This window comes from Cuculus canorus, chromosome 2, assembly GCF_017976375.1.
Source record: "Cuculus canorus isolate bCucCan1 chromosome 2, bCucCan1.pri, whole genome shotgun sequence".
Lineage (NCBI taxonomy): Eukaryota > Metazoa > Chordata > Aves > Cuculiformes > Cuculidae > Cuculus > Cuculus canorus.
The window spans coordinates 27,491,529-27,506,540 of NC_071402.1; the positions used below are offsets into that span (position 1 = coordinate 27,491,529).

General features: G+C 42.8%; 1 protein-coding gene across 4 annotated transcripts in view; it reads right to left on the minus strand.

The window, feature by feature from the left end:
- The window catches only part of NECAB1 (N-terminal EF-hand calcium binding protein 1), a 96,694-nt gene extending 85,859 nt beyond the window's left edge, over positions 1–10,835 (minus strand). The window contains exons 1-3 of one of the 4 annotated variants that reach the window (XM_054058598.1): positions 10,614–10,835; positions 7,119–7,143; positions 5,536–5,715 (exon numbers count right to left, since the gene is read on the minus strand). In XM_054058598.1, coding sequence (XP_053914573.1) covers positions 5,536–5,662 — 127 coding nt within the window. In that variant the 5' untranslated portion in view covers positions 5,663–5,715; positions 7,119–7,143; positions 10,614–10,835. Of the gene's footprint in view, positions 1–5,535; positions 5,716–7,118; positions 7,144–9,899; positions 9,922–10,613 lie in introns of all 4 variants that reach the window. The other 3 variants (XM_054058597.1, XM_054058600.1, XM_054058599.1) reach the window with 3 other exon arrangements.
- Positions 10,836–15,012: the final 4,177 nt, after the last annotated feature.

Below are 15,012 nucleotides of genomic sequence, written 5' to 3' on the forward strand. Positions count from 1 at the left end.
ATAAGCTTTTTTTCCAAGCCTTTCTTGCTTTTGTTTATCTTCTCTGACATCTTTCAAAACCACAGTTTCTTCAAAAACAGGTACATTTGCTCATCATACTTGGAGCCAAAACATTCCTGACTGGTAGACAAAAATACAGGCAATAAATTAGTCTCCCTACATAACATTTGCAATTTTAGATATATATTTGTATGAGGGTTTTGAGCCTTCCTTTGGGTTACAATTGCATTCTAATGCTTATTTCAGTAGAATTCACCTCTCTGTTGAGTAGATGATTTATATGTAAAATAGACCCAAGTGATATCCCCAAGCCCGTCTGCTGCAGAAACACTAGTAGTCTCTAGGAGACATTCTGGATACCTTATAACTTAATAGACATATAACAGCATATCTGACAAAGAAAAGTCACATGCATCGTCTCTTTTTCAGTTGAAAAATGAACTCAATGAGTGAAAAGAAATCAACCAAATAATGAACAAAGGCACTTCTGTATTTGGAGTCTCTGTGCCCAAAGATGACTGCCAATGGTGAGTCTGCAGCCAGCGAAGGCTTCTTATTAGGACTGTGATCCTTTCCTAGCAGTGAAACGTGCCTGTGGGCTCCGCAGAGGACCACCAAAGCCATGTTCCCACAGCAGGAGCCACACCAGGTGGAGCTGGTATGGCTAAATGACAGCCCTAGGGCTTATGGCTATTTGAAGAGCCACATGGAAAAATCGCACTAGGCTAAAGCTCATCCTGAGGTTCACTTTGGTGGGATGAGATTTGGAAAGCAGAGACCATGGCACTGGCACCCTCTGGCCCAAGCAGATGGTGCCCAGCCTACCTCCAGGCTGGAAACATGCACACTGCCAGGGCAGTTGGGTTATTTTAGGGTGTCAAAACAAAGCTGTCACTTCTGCCACGGGAAAGACAAGGGCTGAAACTTTAGCCCCATCCAGACCCCACAGTTCTCAATGGAAGCTGACTTCCTAAATCCTTCATGGGATTTGTGACAGTCCTTTATGTTTTTTTTAAATCTGTCTGCCTTTGGAGAACTTAAAGCCTTGAAGTGAATCATAGAACATGGAATCACCAGGTTGGAAAGGACCCACTGGATCATCGAGTCCAACCGTTCCTAACACTCCCTTAAACCATGTCCCTAAGCACTTCATCCACCCTTTCCTTAAACACCTCCAGGGAAGGTGACTCAACCACCTCCCTGGGCAGCCTGTTCCAGTGCCCGATGACTGTTTCTGTGAAGAATGTTTTCCTCGTATCCGTCCTGCTTCTGGCCTGGACGGGCGCACACTCTCCTGGGTGGAAAACCGTTTGGATGGCCGGGCCCAGAGAGTGGTAGTCAAGTGGGGTTCCTCAGCGCTCAGTACTGGGTCCATCCCTGTTCAATGTCTTTATCAATGACCTGGATGAAGGCATTGAGTGCACCCTCAGCAAGTTTGCGGATGACACTAAGCTGGGAGGAAGTGTGGATCTGCTGGAGGGTAGGGAGGCTCTGCAAAGGGATCTGAACAGGCTGGACCGCTGGGCTGAGATCAATGGCATGAGGTTTAACAAGGGCAAATGTTGGGTCCTGCACTTGGTGCACAAGAACCCTGTGCAGCTACAGACTCGGGGAAGAGTGGCTAAAAAGCTGCCCGGAGGAGAAGGACCTGGGATGTTGATTGACAGCGACTGAAGATGAGCCAGCAGTGTGCCCAGGTGGCCAAGAAGGCAAATGGCATTTTGGCTTGTATCAGAAACGGCATGACCAACAGTTTCAGGGAGGTTATTCTGCCTCTGCATTTGGCATTGGCGAGACCGCACCTTGAATACTGTGTTCGGTTCTGGGCCCCTCACTACAAGGATGTTGAGGCTCTGGAGCGTGTCCAGAGAAGAGCAACGAAGGTGGTGAAGGGGCTGGAGAACAAGTCTTATGAGGAGCTGCTGAGGGACCTGGGGTTGTTTAGCCTGGAGAAGAGGAGGTTGAGGGTAGACCTTATTGCTCTTAACAACTACCTGAAAGGAAGTTGTAGGGAGAAGGGTGCAGGCCTTTCCCAAGTGACAGGAGACAGGACAAGGGGGAATGGCCTCAAGCTGTGCCAGGAAAGGTTCAGACTGGATGTCAGGAAAAAAATTTTCTCAGAAAAGGTCATCGGGTACTGGAACAGGCTGCCCGGGAAGTTGGTGGACTCACCATCCCTGGAGGTGTTTAAAAGACAGGTCAATGAAGTGCTCAGGGCCATTGTTTAGTGGCAGATAGGAATGCCACTATGGACTCAATGATCTAAAAGGTCTTTTCCAACTTGGTGATTCTATGAAATCAGCACTACGGGCTACAAGCTGGAGCCACTGAGAATTCACAATCTAAGGACTGTACTGATGCAGCTATCAACCTGCCAGATCACACCTGAAGAAACAGGAGAAGATGTAGTGGCTAGAAGACTCACCTGCAAAGTCAGTTTATCCTGCAATGGCGCTGTCAATAAGTAATGAAAACACCTATTTTGTTCCCTGCAAAACTGACTCTAGACTGAGCATTGCAAGATCTCCTCTTCATCATTGTACAGGTACAGCTGAGTGGCTTTTTGGTTATTTTGTGGACATCTTGTTGGCTGACTCAAATGTGTATGACCTGTGGGTCAATCGCTTTAGTCACTGACATTAGCAGAAGTGATAGCAGGCTACTGCTGCACTTGCCTTATTTTAAAAAATCCTTTATCTATGATCCACAGTTGTTTGCCAGGCAAATTTCTTTGCATAGTGTTAGAGCTGGGCTGAAATCCCCAGATCACTGCAATCAACTACAATTTTACTACCGCTTGTATTATCATGCTATTTTATACAGTTTTAGAATTCTACACTTAAAAGTGTGATGTCCCTGCTCTGTGTCATGGATATCAGGGGTGCTGAATGAAGATGTGTGACAGAATGAGAAGATTAGTCACATCTGACTGTGTCTTTCCTTTTACAGATTCTATTATAGTTCACTGACATCACAAAAGATATTTATTTTTGGGGGTGAAAGAGGCTTTAAGTGAGTGCTTGTTTGAAATGTCAGAGAAAAAATGAAACCAGTTCTGGCATAATATTTTGTTGGTGGCCTGTACTGGGCTTTTGATATTCAGGTTTGACCATCTTTGGAGGTTTAGTCTTTTTTTACTTAGTCAGTTTTTAAATTTTCCCTCATCTGGTGGCAATCAATCCTGACTGCCTGCAGCATCATGTTTACTGTGTTCCTTATGGTTAAGACTTTTAAGGATGTTTAAGATACAGCTTAAACTCAGTGCTTTTTCACAACAGCTGACTTCTATTTGCAAACCAATGACGGCATCTACATACAAACCATCTTTTCTAAACCTGTCATATTAAAGCTACCCTTTTTAGAGGGTACTGCTTGGAGTTGACCCGAGAGTTTTGGGGCAGGAACTGTAAGTTTGGAACATGCACATAATCAACTACCTGTTCTAGATTTGTGGAGGACAGAGACAGCCGAGAAGTCCTACTTCTGGAGAATGTTGCTGGGTGTCCCTTCTCCCTCAAGGATTGAATACATGGCTATTTCCACACTGAAATATGCTAAGGGGAGTGTTAAACACCAGGGCGTGCCATGATCCCAGAACAGGAGAGGAGGCCCATGCCTTAAAGGGTGCCTGTTGTGCTGGTGAATACACTTAGAGTCCACAGCCAAACCACTGTGCTCAGAGTAATTTGTTTCCACCACGATAAGAGAACAGATCTGAAGTATGTCCCTCCTAGCACATTGGAAGGTAAGAGAAACACCTCATGCAGACATGCAGGAGAACAAGTATCTACAAGTGCTGTAGTCATTGCAGGGGGTAAACACTGTTGCTGGTGAGATGAGAGAAGCAAAAAAATTTCTGGATTAGGAAAGACTGCATTTGGCAGTTCCAGTTTCTTGTATTTCTTTACTTTCCTCCCTGCAGGATAGGGACAGAATTTTACTTTTTGAAAGGAATTTAATGAGTTTGATTTTGTTTTAAATAGCAAAAGTAATACAATAGATGAAGAACTTTCCTTTTAGCAGTATTTTTTCTAAATTAGTTCTGTGATGAATCTACATGCTTTCCTTTGAACACACGGAGTTTTGTAAAGTAAACCTGACCAGAACTTCATTTTGACATGCAAACCTGAAACTTCTCTCCAAAAAGGTCAATACGCAACATTTTACTTTCATGAAATTACTTTTTTCCCTCAGGTTTTCTGTTGCTTTTGCAAATATTATGAATATATATTTTTTAGAACTGAGATATCCCTTCCATTGTCCTCCCTCTAAGAAAATCACACATCCTTTTCAGTTATGGGAGGAGCGTGAGTCCGATCCATACAGAGTGGAATTGCTCAGCCATGAAATAAGAATTATAGATAAGAGTTTATGAAGCTGATCCTCTTGTGGAAGCTGTGCACAGCTGATATTTTCAGAAATGAAAGGGTAATGGAATAACATACATACCTGAGCTGGCAAGGAAAGAAGCCACCACCCCAAAAGAAACATCATTTGCATGGCTTCTTTCAAACAGGGAAATGACTCTTTGATGAAGAAGTTTCTCAAATAACCTCAGCTGTCACAAATCATTGTACTATTTTTGAGCAACACCAATTCACCAGTCTCTTTCGAGCTCTTATTTTAAATTGTCTCTGCAAGAATAGTTGGTTTTCCCTATTGTGAAGGCTAATGGGAAGTCCCACAATCCCTAAATTCATAGTAAGAATGTTATCCCCTATAATAACTTTATTTTTCATCCATCTTTTTTGATGAATATTTTTCTGGATGTTAAAAGCATATGGTAGAGCTTCACAGGACCATGTCATGGACAGATAATCTAGCATTTGTTACTTTAAGCCAATACACGTTTTTCCCATAGCATGGAAAGGTGTCACTGAAAGTATCCTAGTCATTAAAAAAGCTAATAATATGTGTTGACAACAGTGTAAACATGTTAGATAAGCGTTCCCACATCCAATAACCTTTGTGAGAAGGTACTTAACTTCCCAGCCTTAAAACAAATCTGCTACCTATTAATGTGGCACAAGCTCGTGTACTAGATTAGCAAAGTGGAGTCCCATAGGTGATTGATGGCTGAGCAAACACAGTTAAGCACATAAGAGCTGAAAAAATTGCATGTTCATGGACTTAAATTAATAGAAATAAAGTGACCGAACTTGGCCACTTTACTCCCAGTAATATATTGTAAAGCTTCCATACATAGTAATGAATGGCACTGATAAAAGGGCTGACGGGGTTTCATGTTGCTCTGTAACAAGCAAGGGTGTCACTGATCACGTGAGCTGTTTCTCTTATTTTAATAGCAATGTGTAAGCAATAAGCTGTGGGGTAATCCCAATAAGGACTGGAAGTCTTTCTAACCACCAAAATGCTGTGGATCCACCAGGACTGGGACAGAGCATTTGTTCAAAACCCGGGACAGGAACATGAAGCGGTAAGGGCTCTTTCTGACTCAGGGCTGGGGCAGACAACCTGCTGCTCTGCACCATGCACTGTGACTCTCATCAGTCTTCAGGGTAGACACATAATCACCTTTTCCAAACACCATGAGGAGGTCCATGGGGGACACCAGTAAAGCTTGGTTCTGGCTGATCTGTAGCGAAGCTGGAAAGGCATTGCTGAAGGGAAAGGTCCTTCTTCTCCTCACCTCACTCCTCATCTTGGAATTCAACTTGCACCATTACTGCCTTTTGCAAGCCACTGGCAAGCTGACTGAGGAAGATAACAGAAACACTACTGATGATGGATTCTGTGGCCCCCGAGCTCTTTGAAGAAGACTGCTGTTGTTTCACGGGAAGTGCCAGTTGCCAAACATGAGCTGTGGCAGGAATATGCAGCTGGAGGTGGGCTGTGGGGTGGGATTGCCCACCCAGCAACAGCAAACAGTGGTTCAGCAGGCTCAGCTATACCACCAAACCATATGGTAGCCCTTTACTGTCCAACAGTTGTTTCTTGAAAGTTATTCTCTCTAATTTTCTCAATGGCATCTATTTGCCTTCAGATACCTAAGAGAACTCTTCTTTGAACCTGCACAATACCTGTTTTCTGTGGATTGACGGGGAATTTCTTGTCAGGGTTAAACCTGTCTGAGCTGTGGGTTTGACATTGCTCAATGCTTTCAGGAAAAGACTGAAGTCTGGCAACTTCTGCAAGAAGTTACCTCTCCTTCTTTCCATTCTTTGTATTACAGCGCTAACAACTGCAAGCTTGTGTTTCCTTCCCATCCTGTGAGGTCTAAGTCTGGTTATCTGACTTAAGTATAAATACCGTTACAGCAACTGCAGAGCTACAGAAGCTCTTCATAGCCTCAAGCATATCAAATCTCACGTTCTGTGATGCAGGGAAGTGGTAGCGGCTTAATTTCTCTAGTGGGATATGTGTCATAAATATGAAAATGTAACTTATCCACAATCGTGCAGCAATTCCGAGACAGGAAAAGGTGTTAAAGTCAGGTTCAAAACCAAGAATATGAATACCAGCAGCTAACTTTGTGGTCCTTACAGCAAGGCCATGCCGTGGCCAAAATGGGAGCATTTGTTAAGCCTTACAGTACTACGCCCCAACTTACCGAATTTAACTAAGGGGAAAAAATATATTTGGAAGGAAAATCATTCGGTAGTACGAGGGCAAAACTTTGATTAAGAACATAGTAAAAAAAAAACCCATGGCTTGTGTGTTATAAATATGTGAGTTGAATTCAAGGCTTTATTTTGCCTATCGACACACCAAATATATGACTGCAAAATTAGGAAACAAGTCTGTTTGCTAAATGTAGTCTATGGTATCTTTAAAAAGTAATGAGATGGAGCTACTAACAAATATTTCAAGCTTTCTTGTGAACACAATGTTGCTAAGAAAACACCCACATGCACCCAAAGTGCAAATCAAACACACATGCCAAATCTTGAAAGCGCAAGATCTGCCCTTAAAGAACCCATAGTGAGGACCAGTGCACAAAAAAATAACATTGCATTGAACCTTTAGAAAACATAAAATGACATGAGAATGGTTAGTTTTCCCATCAGGATGTTTAAAGTGTGATTTAAAATGCTGAATCAATGATGGATTTATTTTTTTTTCCAAAGGGAGGGGGGAAGACATATGACTGGTCTTACCGTTCTTGTCTGCTCTTCTTAGTATCTACAGAGAAAGAGAGAGAGAACGGAATCATTCTTTTGTTGTATGGGTTAAGAGCACACAATGCTACATTTAGTGGACATTTATAGTTTAGGCTCTGTATTGTATTTTCACAGTACTGTATAAAATTTGAAAAGTTCTGAGTATGTCTCCATCCTTCCCTTGGAGTATTGCTTTCTTAACGCCTCCTGCACTGTGTCCACAGAAAACCAAGGCCATAACAAACACACACATAATAACACATAATAACCAGATTTATTTCCTAGTTCGTGCATGGCTTTTAAGGATGATATTCAGTCACAAAACCTGATACCTTATGGCTACTACATTACTGGATTCCCTCTGAGAGAAGTGATTTAAAAAAAGCAGAGCAAGGATGGTAGCTGGGAGGATGCACTGAGCATCTGAGATGCAGAGAAAGAGTCAGGGCTTGTGTGGGTGGAGGAAGCAGGGGATAAGTCAGGAGAAGAGCCAGGTGGCGTGAAGGGATCAGACTGGATGTGGGAGGCAGTGAGATCAGATGTGTGGGAGCAAATTTCAGGATTGCTCTGATAGCAAATAGAAACCAAATACAGAAGAAAGAGGAGCAGGAAAACATATGGGTTTATAAGTTGGGAAATATGTGAAATTTAGAGAGGGAGGAGAAACGCAATGTTCTGAGATCTACTGGATTTCTTCTGCCCAGTTACACCCAATAAAAGGGAACAGTGGTTGCCCCCAAGCAGATGCATATTACAGGGGAGCACTGAAACCCCACTCCTCATCTCACAGATGCCTGGGCTCTGCTGCAAACCCTTAGCACATGCATAAGCACGTCTGATCCATAAGGGCACGGTGCACTTCAGCGAGGTGATAAATACAGCCAGCAACATTAACCCACGGCCGGTGACTTTTGCCACGAGTGGAGAGGGCCCATGCAGAGCCACACCGGTGTTATAGCCACACCAGGTGACACAGCCTACAACTTGTGCAAGGCTTCTATGCAAGCAAGAGCACTCGCTGCTCAGGCTTGGCTTAGGGATGCATAGTGCTGGGACAGCTATAGTAGTTTCAATCAACTAGGAGTACCCTGTAAATATGAGTTAAGGATGGCAAAAGTTTCTGCAGTATTTTTTCTTCTTTTTAAAGAAAATAAATTATTTTCTATGTAGTTATTAAATTATTGATTATTATTTAAATTTTGGATTCATTAAATTTAATTAATTAAATAAACACTAAAGGAAATGTTAAAATCCTTCAGACAATTGATAGGGACTTTGACATAAAACCATGGAGGAGGCTGCATTAGAAACCTGGTCTCGCTCTCATTAGGTCTCTGCCTATCTCCCACTGGGACCTGGACAACAGAGCCTGCACTTTATGTGCAGCCTTACAGTCAATCTCTTGCTGCTTTGTTTAATTTACTGTTAAGTGTTTATGCATTTGGAGGTACTTCACTAATGGATAATCACAGAACTGCACATCCCGAAATATCTGTGACATGAGTGTATTTTCACAGCAGAAAGGATCCCAGGGTGTAGTCCCTGCGCTGAAGCAGGCAGAGATAAGGTTTGAATTTAAGATTCTCCTCAAAATGTAAGAGCAGAAGTATGGCAGCAGCCCCCCTCCCTCCTTCTTCCCCAGTTCTGTTAAATGCATCTGCTTTTCTATAAATATGAACCTGACCCTGGTTTAAGAAATTGTTGAAAATCAAACAAATCATTTTCATTTGAATTTTTTTACCTTGGGTGAAATCAAAAGTTGTCAGTTTACCAGATATTCTGATCACATGCAGCTTCCTAACCCAATGTCCTGAGTTAAACTGGGGAGTTGGCTCCGTTTAATGTTTTTTTAACTCTTTCCTGGCAACTTAGACTTCTCTTTTGTCTTTGAAATGTATGCTTAGAAGTGGTATTTGTAAGATGAAAAAAAAAGCTGCATTTTCATTATAAACTTGAATGGAAATAATAAAAGTCAACAAAGAGCCTAATTTAAATGCTTTCTCATGAAGTCTAGAAAAATCAGGAGATGAGCAGATGCGAGCTGCTCGAAATAATTTGAGAAAAAGTTCGGAGAGTTAATGTGAGCACATTAGAGAAGATAGCTAGATAAAGGGTCCTTTAATATAGAACTTGTAATTTCCAGTTGATATTATGGACTAACCCTGGTATAAGAGTTGGTCTAAAGTAGATCAGAGTTGGTAGTGGAGCTGGTCTGTATTTGTAGGTCTCATCAAGGCCAGGAGATGCTTTGGAGATCTTTGGGTGGGAGTTTGCCTTTTATCAGGACTTGCCTTGGACCAAAGCAATGTTCTCTGCAAGGCAAGTTCACGCAAAAAACTTTACAGCTGCATTTTGTGAGATGCTGAGGCTTTGGTGATGGTTGATAAATCATGCTAGTGGTATTTAAATAGCTTCTTCAGCGTGTCCCAAACTGCTCTGCTCCTAGACGTGAAACCAAATGAGAAACCCAAGGATCCAGGTGCCAAGCTCAGCACCCCTAAGGAGTAGGATAGCCAGGTGTATAGGAGGCTCCCTCTCAAAGGGCTGAGGGGTTCAAGGTTGCTTTGCTCATCATCTCTGGGCATGTCAATCCATCACAGTCTAATGGCATGTGAGGGAGCCTGCATAGTTTGAGAAAAAATAAACTTGTAGGGCTGAAAAACTCTTCAGTGAAAATCCTGGGAAAAATATGAAATCATAAAAATCTAAGCAATGTACTTTGAAAAGTGACAGCGTTTTCACCCCAGCCACCTCTCTTAACCACCCACAATTACTAACCTGCTCTCCTCACACATGCTTGCTATTGGAAGCAAACTCTTGTTAACATTTTAAATGCCAAAAACACTTGGGAAAAAAGGAAAGGGGGCAGAAAAGAGAAGGAGAAGGAGAAGGAGAAGGAGAAGGAGAAGGAGAAGGAGAAGGAGAAGGAGAAAGAAGGAGAAGGAGAAGAAGGAGGGGAAGGAGAAGAAGGAGGGGAAGGAGAAGCAGAAGGAGAAGCAGAAGGAGAAGGAGAAGGAGAAGGAGAAGGAGAAGGAGAAGGAGAAGGAGAAGGAGAAGGAGAAGAAGGAGGGGAAGGAGAAGGAGAAGGAGAAGGAGAAGGAGAAGGAGAAGGAGAAGGAGAAGGAGAAGGAGAAGGAGAAGGAGAAGGAGAAGGAGAAGGAGAAGGAGAAGGAGAAGGAGAAGGGAAAAGGAAAGGGAAAGACTCAGAGCTTCAATTGACTTCATCCCCTTCTACCCCAAGGAGGGAATCACCACTCCAGTGGGAAAAAAAAAAAAAAAAAAAGAAAAAAAAAAAGAAAAGAAGAAGGAAAAAAAGAGAGAAATTAAAAAAAAAAAAGAAATTAAAAGGGGGGGGGGGGGAGGAGGGAGAAAAAATACAAGAAAAGAAGGCAAAACAGAAAAAATAACCCGACACCCCCTACCCCAGCCCTCTCCCCCTCCTCAAACGCCTGCCGTCGCTGCCTCTGCGGAGGGAGCGCTTGGCGTACTCACATCGCGGAAGATGCGCATCCCCGCTCCCAGCCCCGCCATCCGCGCAGCGCCCGCAGCGGGAACCGCACCGGGGATGCCGGCGCTGCCTGGGGCCGAGCCGCACGCCCCGCCTCTCCCGTGTCTGGAAAACTGCCCCCAAGGAGGCTGGAGAAGAGGCTGCTGTTGCGCCTCCTCGCCCTTGAGGGTACGGGGAAGAGTTTGTCTCGTTCTGCTCTGCGGTCATCTCGTTGCATCTTTCAAGCGTGTTCGTGCTTTCTCTCCATGAATGAAACTCGGTTCTTGCAGTCTTTGTCAGATCAATTTTTCATCATCATTTTAGCTGATTTCCCCTTCAATACGGTCATTCAGAGGAGATGATGCTGTTAAAACCCAGACTTAATAATCAATGCCAATTTGATTATTAAGTAAGGTATTCTTCAACGCGACGTGGGGCATGCAGGGGAGAGCTCCACCTGATGTGCGTGCAACTTCCAGTACAATTCACAAAGGCTACATACAATCAAAGCATACATATTCACCACTTTTCCTGGAACAAGTGTGTCTATCATATTCAGTTCCCAGAATTTATTTACATTAGTTTCCTCTCCCTGGCGCACGTGCTCTGCCCTCTGGGGGTCTTCTTCAGGGGTGTCTGGATGAAGGTCGTAGTTCTTCCTTACAGCTGAACTTTTCAATTCTCCTTCTTGCACGTGCTCTTAGACTCCTTGGGCACCTCTTCAAGTTTGCATCTGATCCTAGCTGGTTCTTCCTTTTCTTATCATCGTGCTAGTCCTTGTTATCTGGCTTAATTAGATACAGCCACATTCTTCTCCATTCTTTCTAACTACAACCTTGTTAAAATTCCTTATTTAAGCATAAGTATCCAGGCACAGACTAGCTAAAAGTTATTATTCAAGCCAATCCTATATTGTAGTTCTAAAATCACAAAAACTATACATAATATTCGAACATATAATAGGTTAACAACTTATAACAAATCATTTCTTCCTTCAGAGATCTTTCTTAAACCACAAGAACCCAGAATGAACATGCTTTGAAGTCTCAGCAGTCTGGAACGGTGATAGGGCATAATTGTACTTTCACGTGGCTGATAGAGGTGTCACTATAAGCTGTGGTCTCCAAAAGCACCTCTGGCTTCAAACTAAGGTCATTAAATATGATATACACCTCAAGGTGGCCTGGCCAAAAATCAGGGGCTGAGGGGACCTGAGGGTGATGGTGTTTCTGGAGGGAAGCAAGTGGGCAACTATGGGATGGGGCAGAAGCAGGCTCTGCGGGGTGAGGGCAAGTGAGGAGGAGAATGGCAGTGTGAGGAGGAGAGCAGCTCAGAGGGAAACTCCCCATCTCATGTCGGTTCAGATGTGTGTCAAGAGTAATCATTTTTAGAGACTAATTTTCAGGTTCAGATGAGCAAACAAATCTGTGAGCAAAGTAGATGCACAACTTACTGGTGATACTTTTTATATCACTTTAAAAGTATCTGGAGTGATATCTCAATTTTAACAACATGAGCAGGATGAAAGCTCTGAATTTTACCTGCCTCCCTGTTTATTCAATGATTTCCCTCTGTCTCTAAGCAAGAGGCTGTGAGGTGGAGGAGAGGGGAACATGGCAGCGTGTCTCCTCATGATGTGGCAGTACAAGTGTAGCACTTGCTTCCTAAATGAGACAGCGATGGCTTTGTGAAATATCCAGGTGAGGCTAACAGAGGTCAGCACTCAGTGATACGCTCACTTCTGCAGCCACAGACCTGTGCTCTCATAATCTGTTACAAGTAATAAAGTTGTTTTGTGAGTGTATGATTAAAACTGCTTTTTTTCTTACAGTGTGTCAAATCATTAAACTTTTGTTTAGAAACCAGCCTAGTGTACCAACATCTTTGCTCATGTTAAATGAAATGGGCAGCCACTACTTTATGATTTTGCCCTTTTATCTAGGAAAAATAAACAAATGAAAACTGGCAGTAAGAGCTACCTTACACTTAACTGTGCAGTGAGCTGTGCGACAAAAGACATCAGTGTTGAAATAAACAGACAGCAAAGCTTTCTTTTGACTGAGGAAATCCAAACTGCCTAACTGTCTAATCAGGTTTCTAAATTATTCCATGATGGTTAGCTATGCGTGTTGTCTCTAAATGACAGGAAAAACACTGTATAATGCTTATGTCAAAATATAACCTTTCTGGCAGAAGAATGGCTTGCACACTTGAGTACCCCTGGGCCTGGAGTGAAAAGCATTATTTGCCCTTTGTCTAAGGAAATGGTTCCACTTCATGGTCCTTTTTTCACCATAGGATTTGAGTTGGCATAATATGATGTCTTCAGCTCTCAAAAGTACAGTGTTTTGTCAAGGTTTGACCACCTGGTCTGGTGTTCTTTAGGCCAGCCCCCAACCAGCCTCTGATTTGAGTACTCAAACGCTGCCCGCCCTGTAATAGCTCCCTCATGACTTTTATTGATCATAACCTATAAAACCAGAAATTTCAGGGTTAGTATGTAAGCAGTAACAGAGGATGCTAGAGGCCACCTTTCTTTTCCATCACCTTGTGTCTTGCACATGGACTAATCTGACCCAAGTGCAGAGCCAGTATCTTTGCACCTGTATTTCTACAAATGGGATTGTGAGGATGGAAAAGTGAGTCACCCTCCATATGGTATCTGTGCCAGTGACAGCAAGGGCAGATGTACTAAATCCCAAAAGGAGAGAGAGTGTGCCTGGAAAAACATTGAGTCAACTATTATATCTGTACATGGAGTGTGTGGCTATGTCTAGTTCATTGGTTGAAAATCACTTTAAAGTCCTCAGCTCTGGGAGCTCACCTTACTGCCATTCTGATGCCTCCTGGGCAAGATCTGAGTCTGCTCTCAGGCCCTTCCTGCTTTGCTTCTTTCCCCCTGGCCCCATACCCGCTGTTTGGTGGAAAGGAAACCCATGCTAGACTGGAGACACAGCGTGGTCCAATGGCATTCCAGTGTAGACAACTGGGATGGAGGATACACTGGTGAACCTGGACGCAGTTTGTGTACATTGGAGCTCTTTTCTTAACCACCAGAAAAAGAAAAGTAATGTGAAGTCATAATTACACATGACGAACTCAGGGAGATGCTGGCTTCTATGTTTTTAAGAGCTCGTGCAAGAAGAAGCTACAAAGCTTGCACTAGAACATGATTTTGGTTTTTTTTTTGTTTATTTGTATGCTTTTCCTATAGATGTCTAGGAGAATCACTGAAGACCTACTCATTCAATGTAGTTTCCATGTAGGTTCTCAAGCCAAATTTTTCTTAATAACTTGGTGCCTTTTACAGGATCTCCCCAGTCATTGGGGAATACAAAGCCTGTCATCTTTTGGCATCTAAAACAGTCTTTAGACCAGCAGCTATGAACCTTTCTCTTACCAGCCCCCTTTCTGTCTGAAGGGGACACATAATACTCCTAGGACGCAAAGTATCATTATGAAGACAAACATAGTACAGAAGGAACAGTTCTAGGCCAGTAATGCACAGTGGTGCAATAGAAGTCCCTAAGTAAACTATACAGACATCCCTGTACGCAGAGTACTGTTTGTTCCTTGCAAGATGCAACACACTTTTTTTTTTTTTTTAATATGCTCTCTCATGTAGGTTGACACAGTTTGGTAGATTTTAGGACAACTTTTTAGGGGCACGTGACATGCATAAGATATGTAATGATATTTAATATATGGCATATATTCTTCTATGCACATGAATCTGGAAGAAGTCTCTCAAGTTCATTGCAATGGCTAGATTTAAGAAAATTTGAAAGATTTTTTTAAAAAAATTGTATTATTCCCATGGTTTTGTGAAATGAAGAATTTTCTTTCCACCTTTCCCAGGCTGCCACTGCTCCCGAGGTACACATCTCCCATGAAGTAGTGCCTGACGTGACAATGCCAGCTCTTTGCTTTGCTTTTGAGTTTGAAAACTCCTGGCAGTTGTTGAAATTCTCCTCTCAGAAACGGCCACCTGTGTTATTCCAGCTCAGTGATCTCATCACTTACTGCCATGCTTACGGAGACTGCAGGCAATCCCCTCTTCCTTTGATGGGCAATGCCTACGGCTTGGTGGCACATCTCCGGGTACTTCTAACCTGAAGGAAACGCAAGGGCTTGTCAAGGCCTTTTTGACTGATATTTGTGATCACATTGTTACAACTGTAGCTGATATCTGTTTTGCTTTCAGAAGATTTTTTTTTCAGGGACTGAATTCTTGCAGAAAAAGCAGATTTGCAACTGTCTTATTTCAAGGAAATCTCTTGCAACTTTATATTGCCAGAGCATTCCATGACAAGCACTCTGTTAGCTCCCCAGCTGTTATCGTGTTCAGTTCTAGGCTAAGGAGAGTAATGCAACAACATTAAAAAATGAGGTGGGGATTAGGAT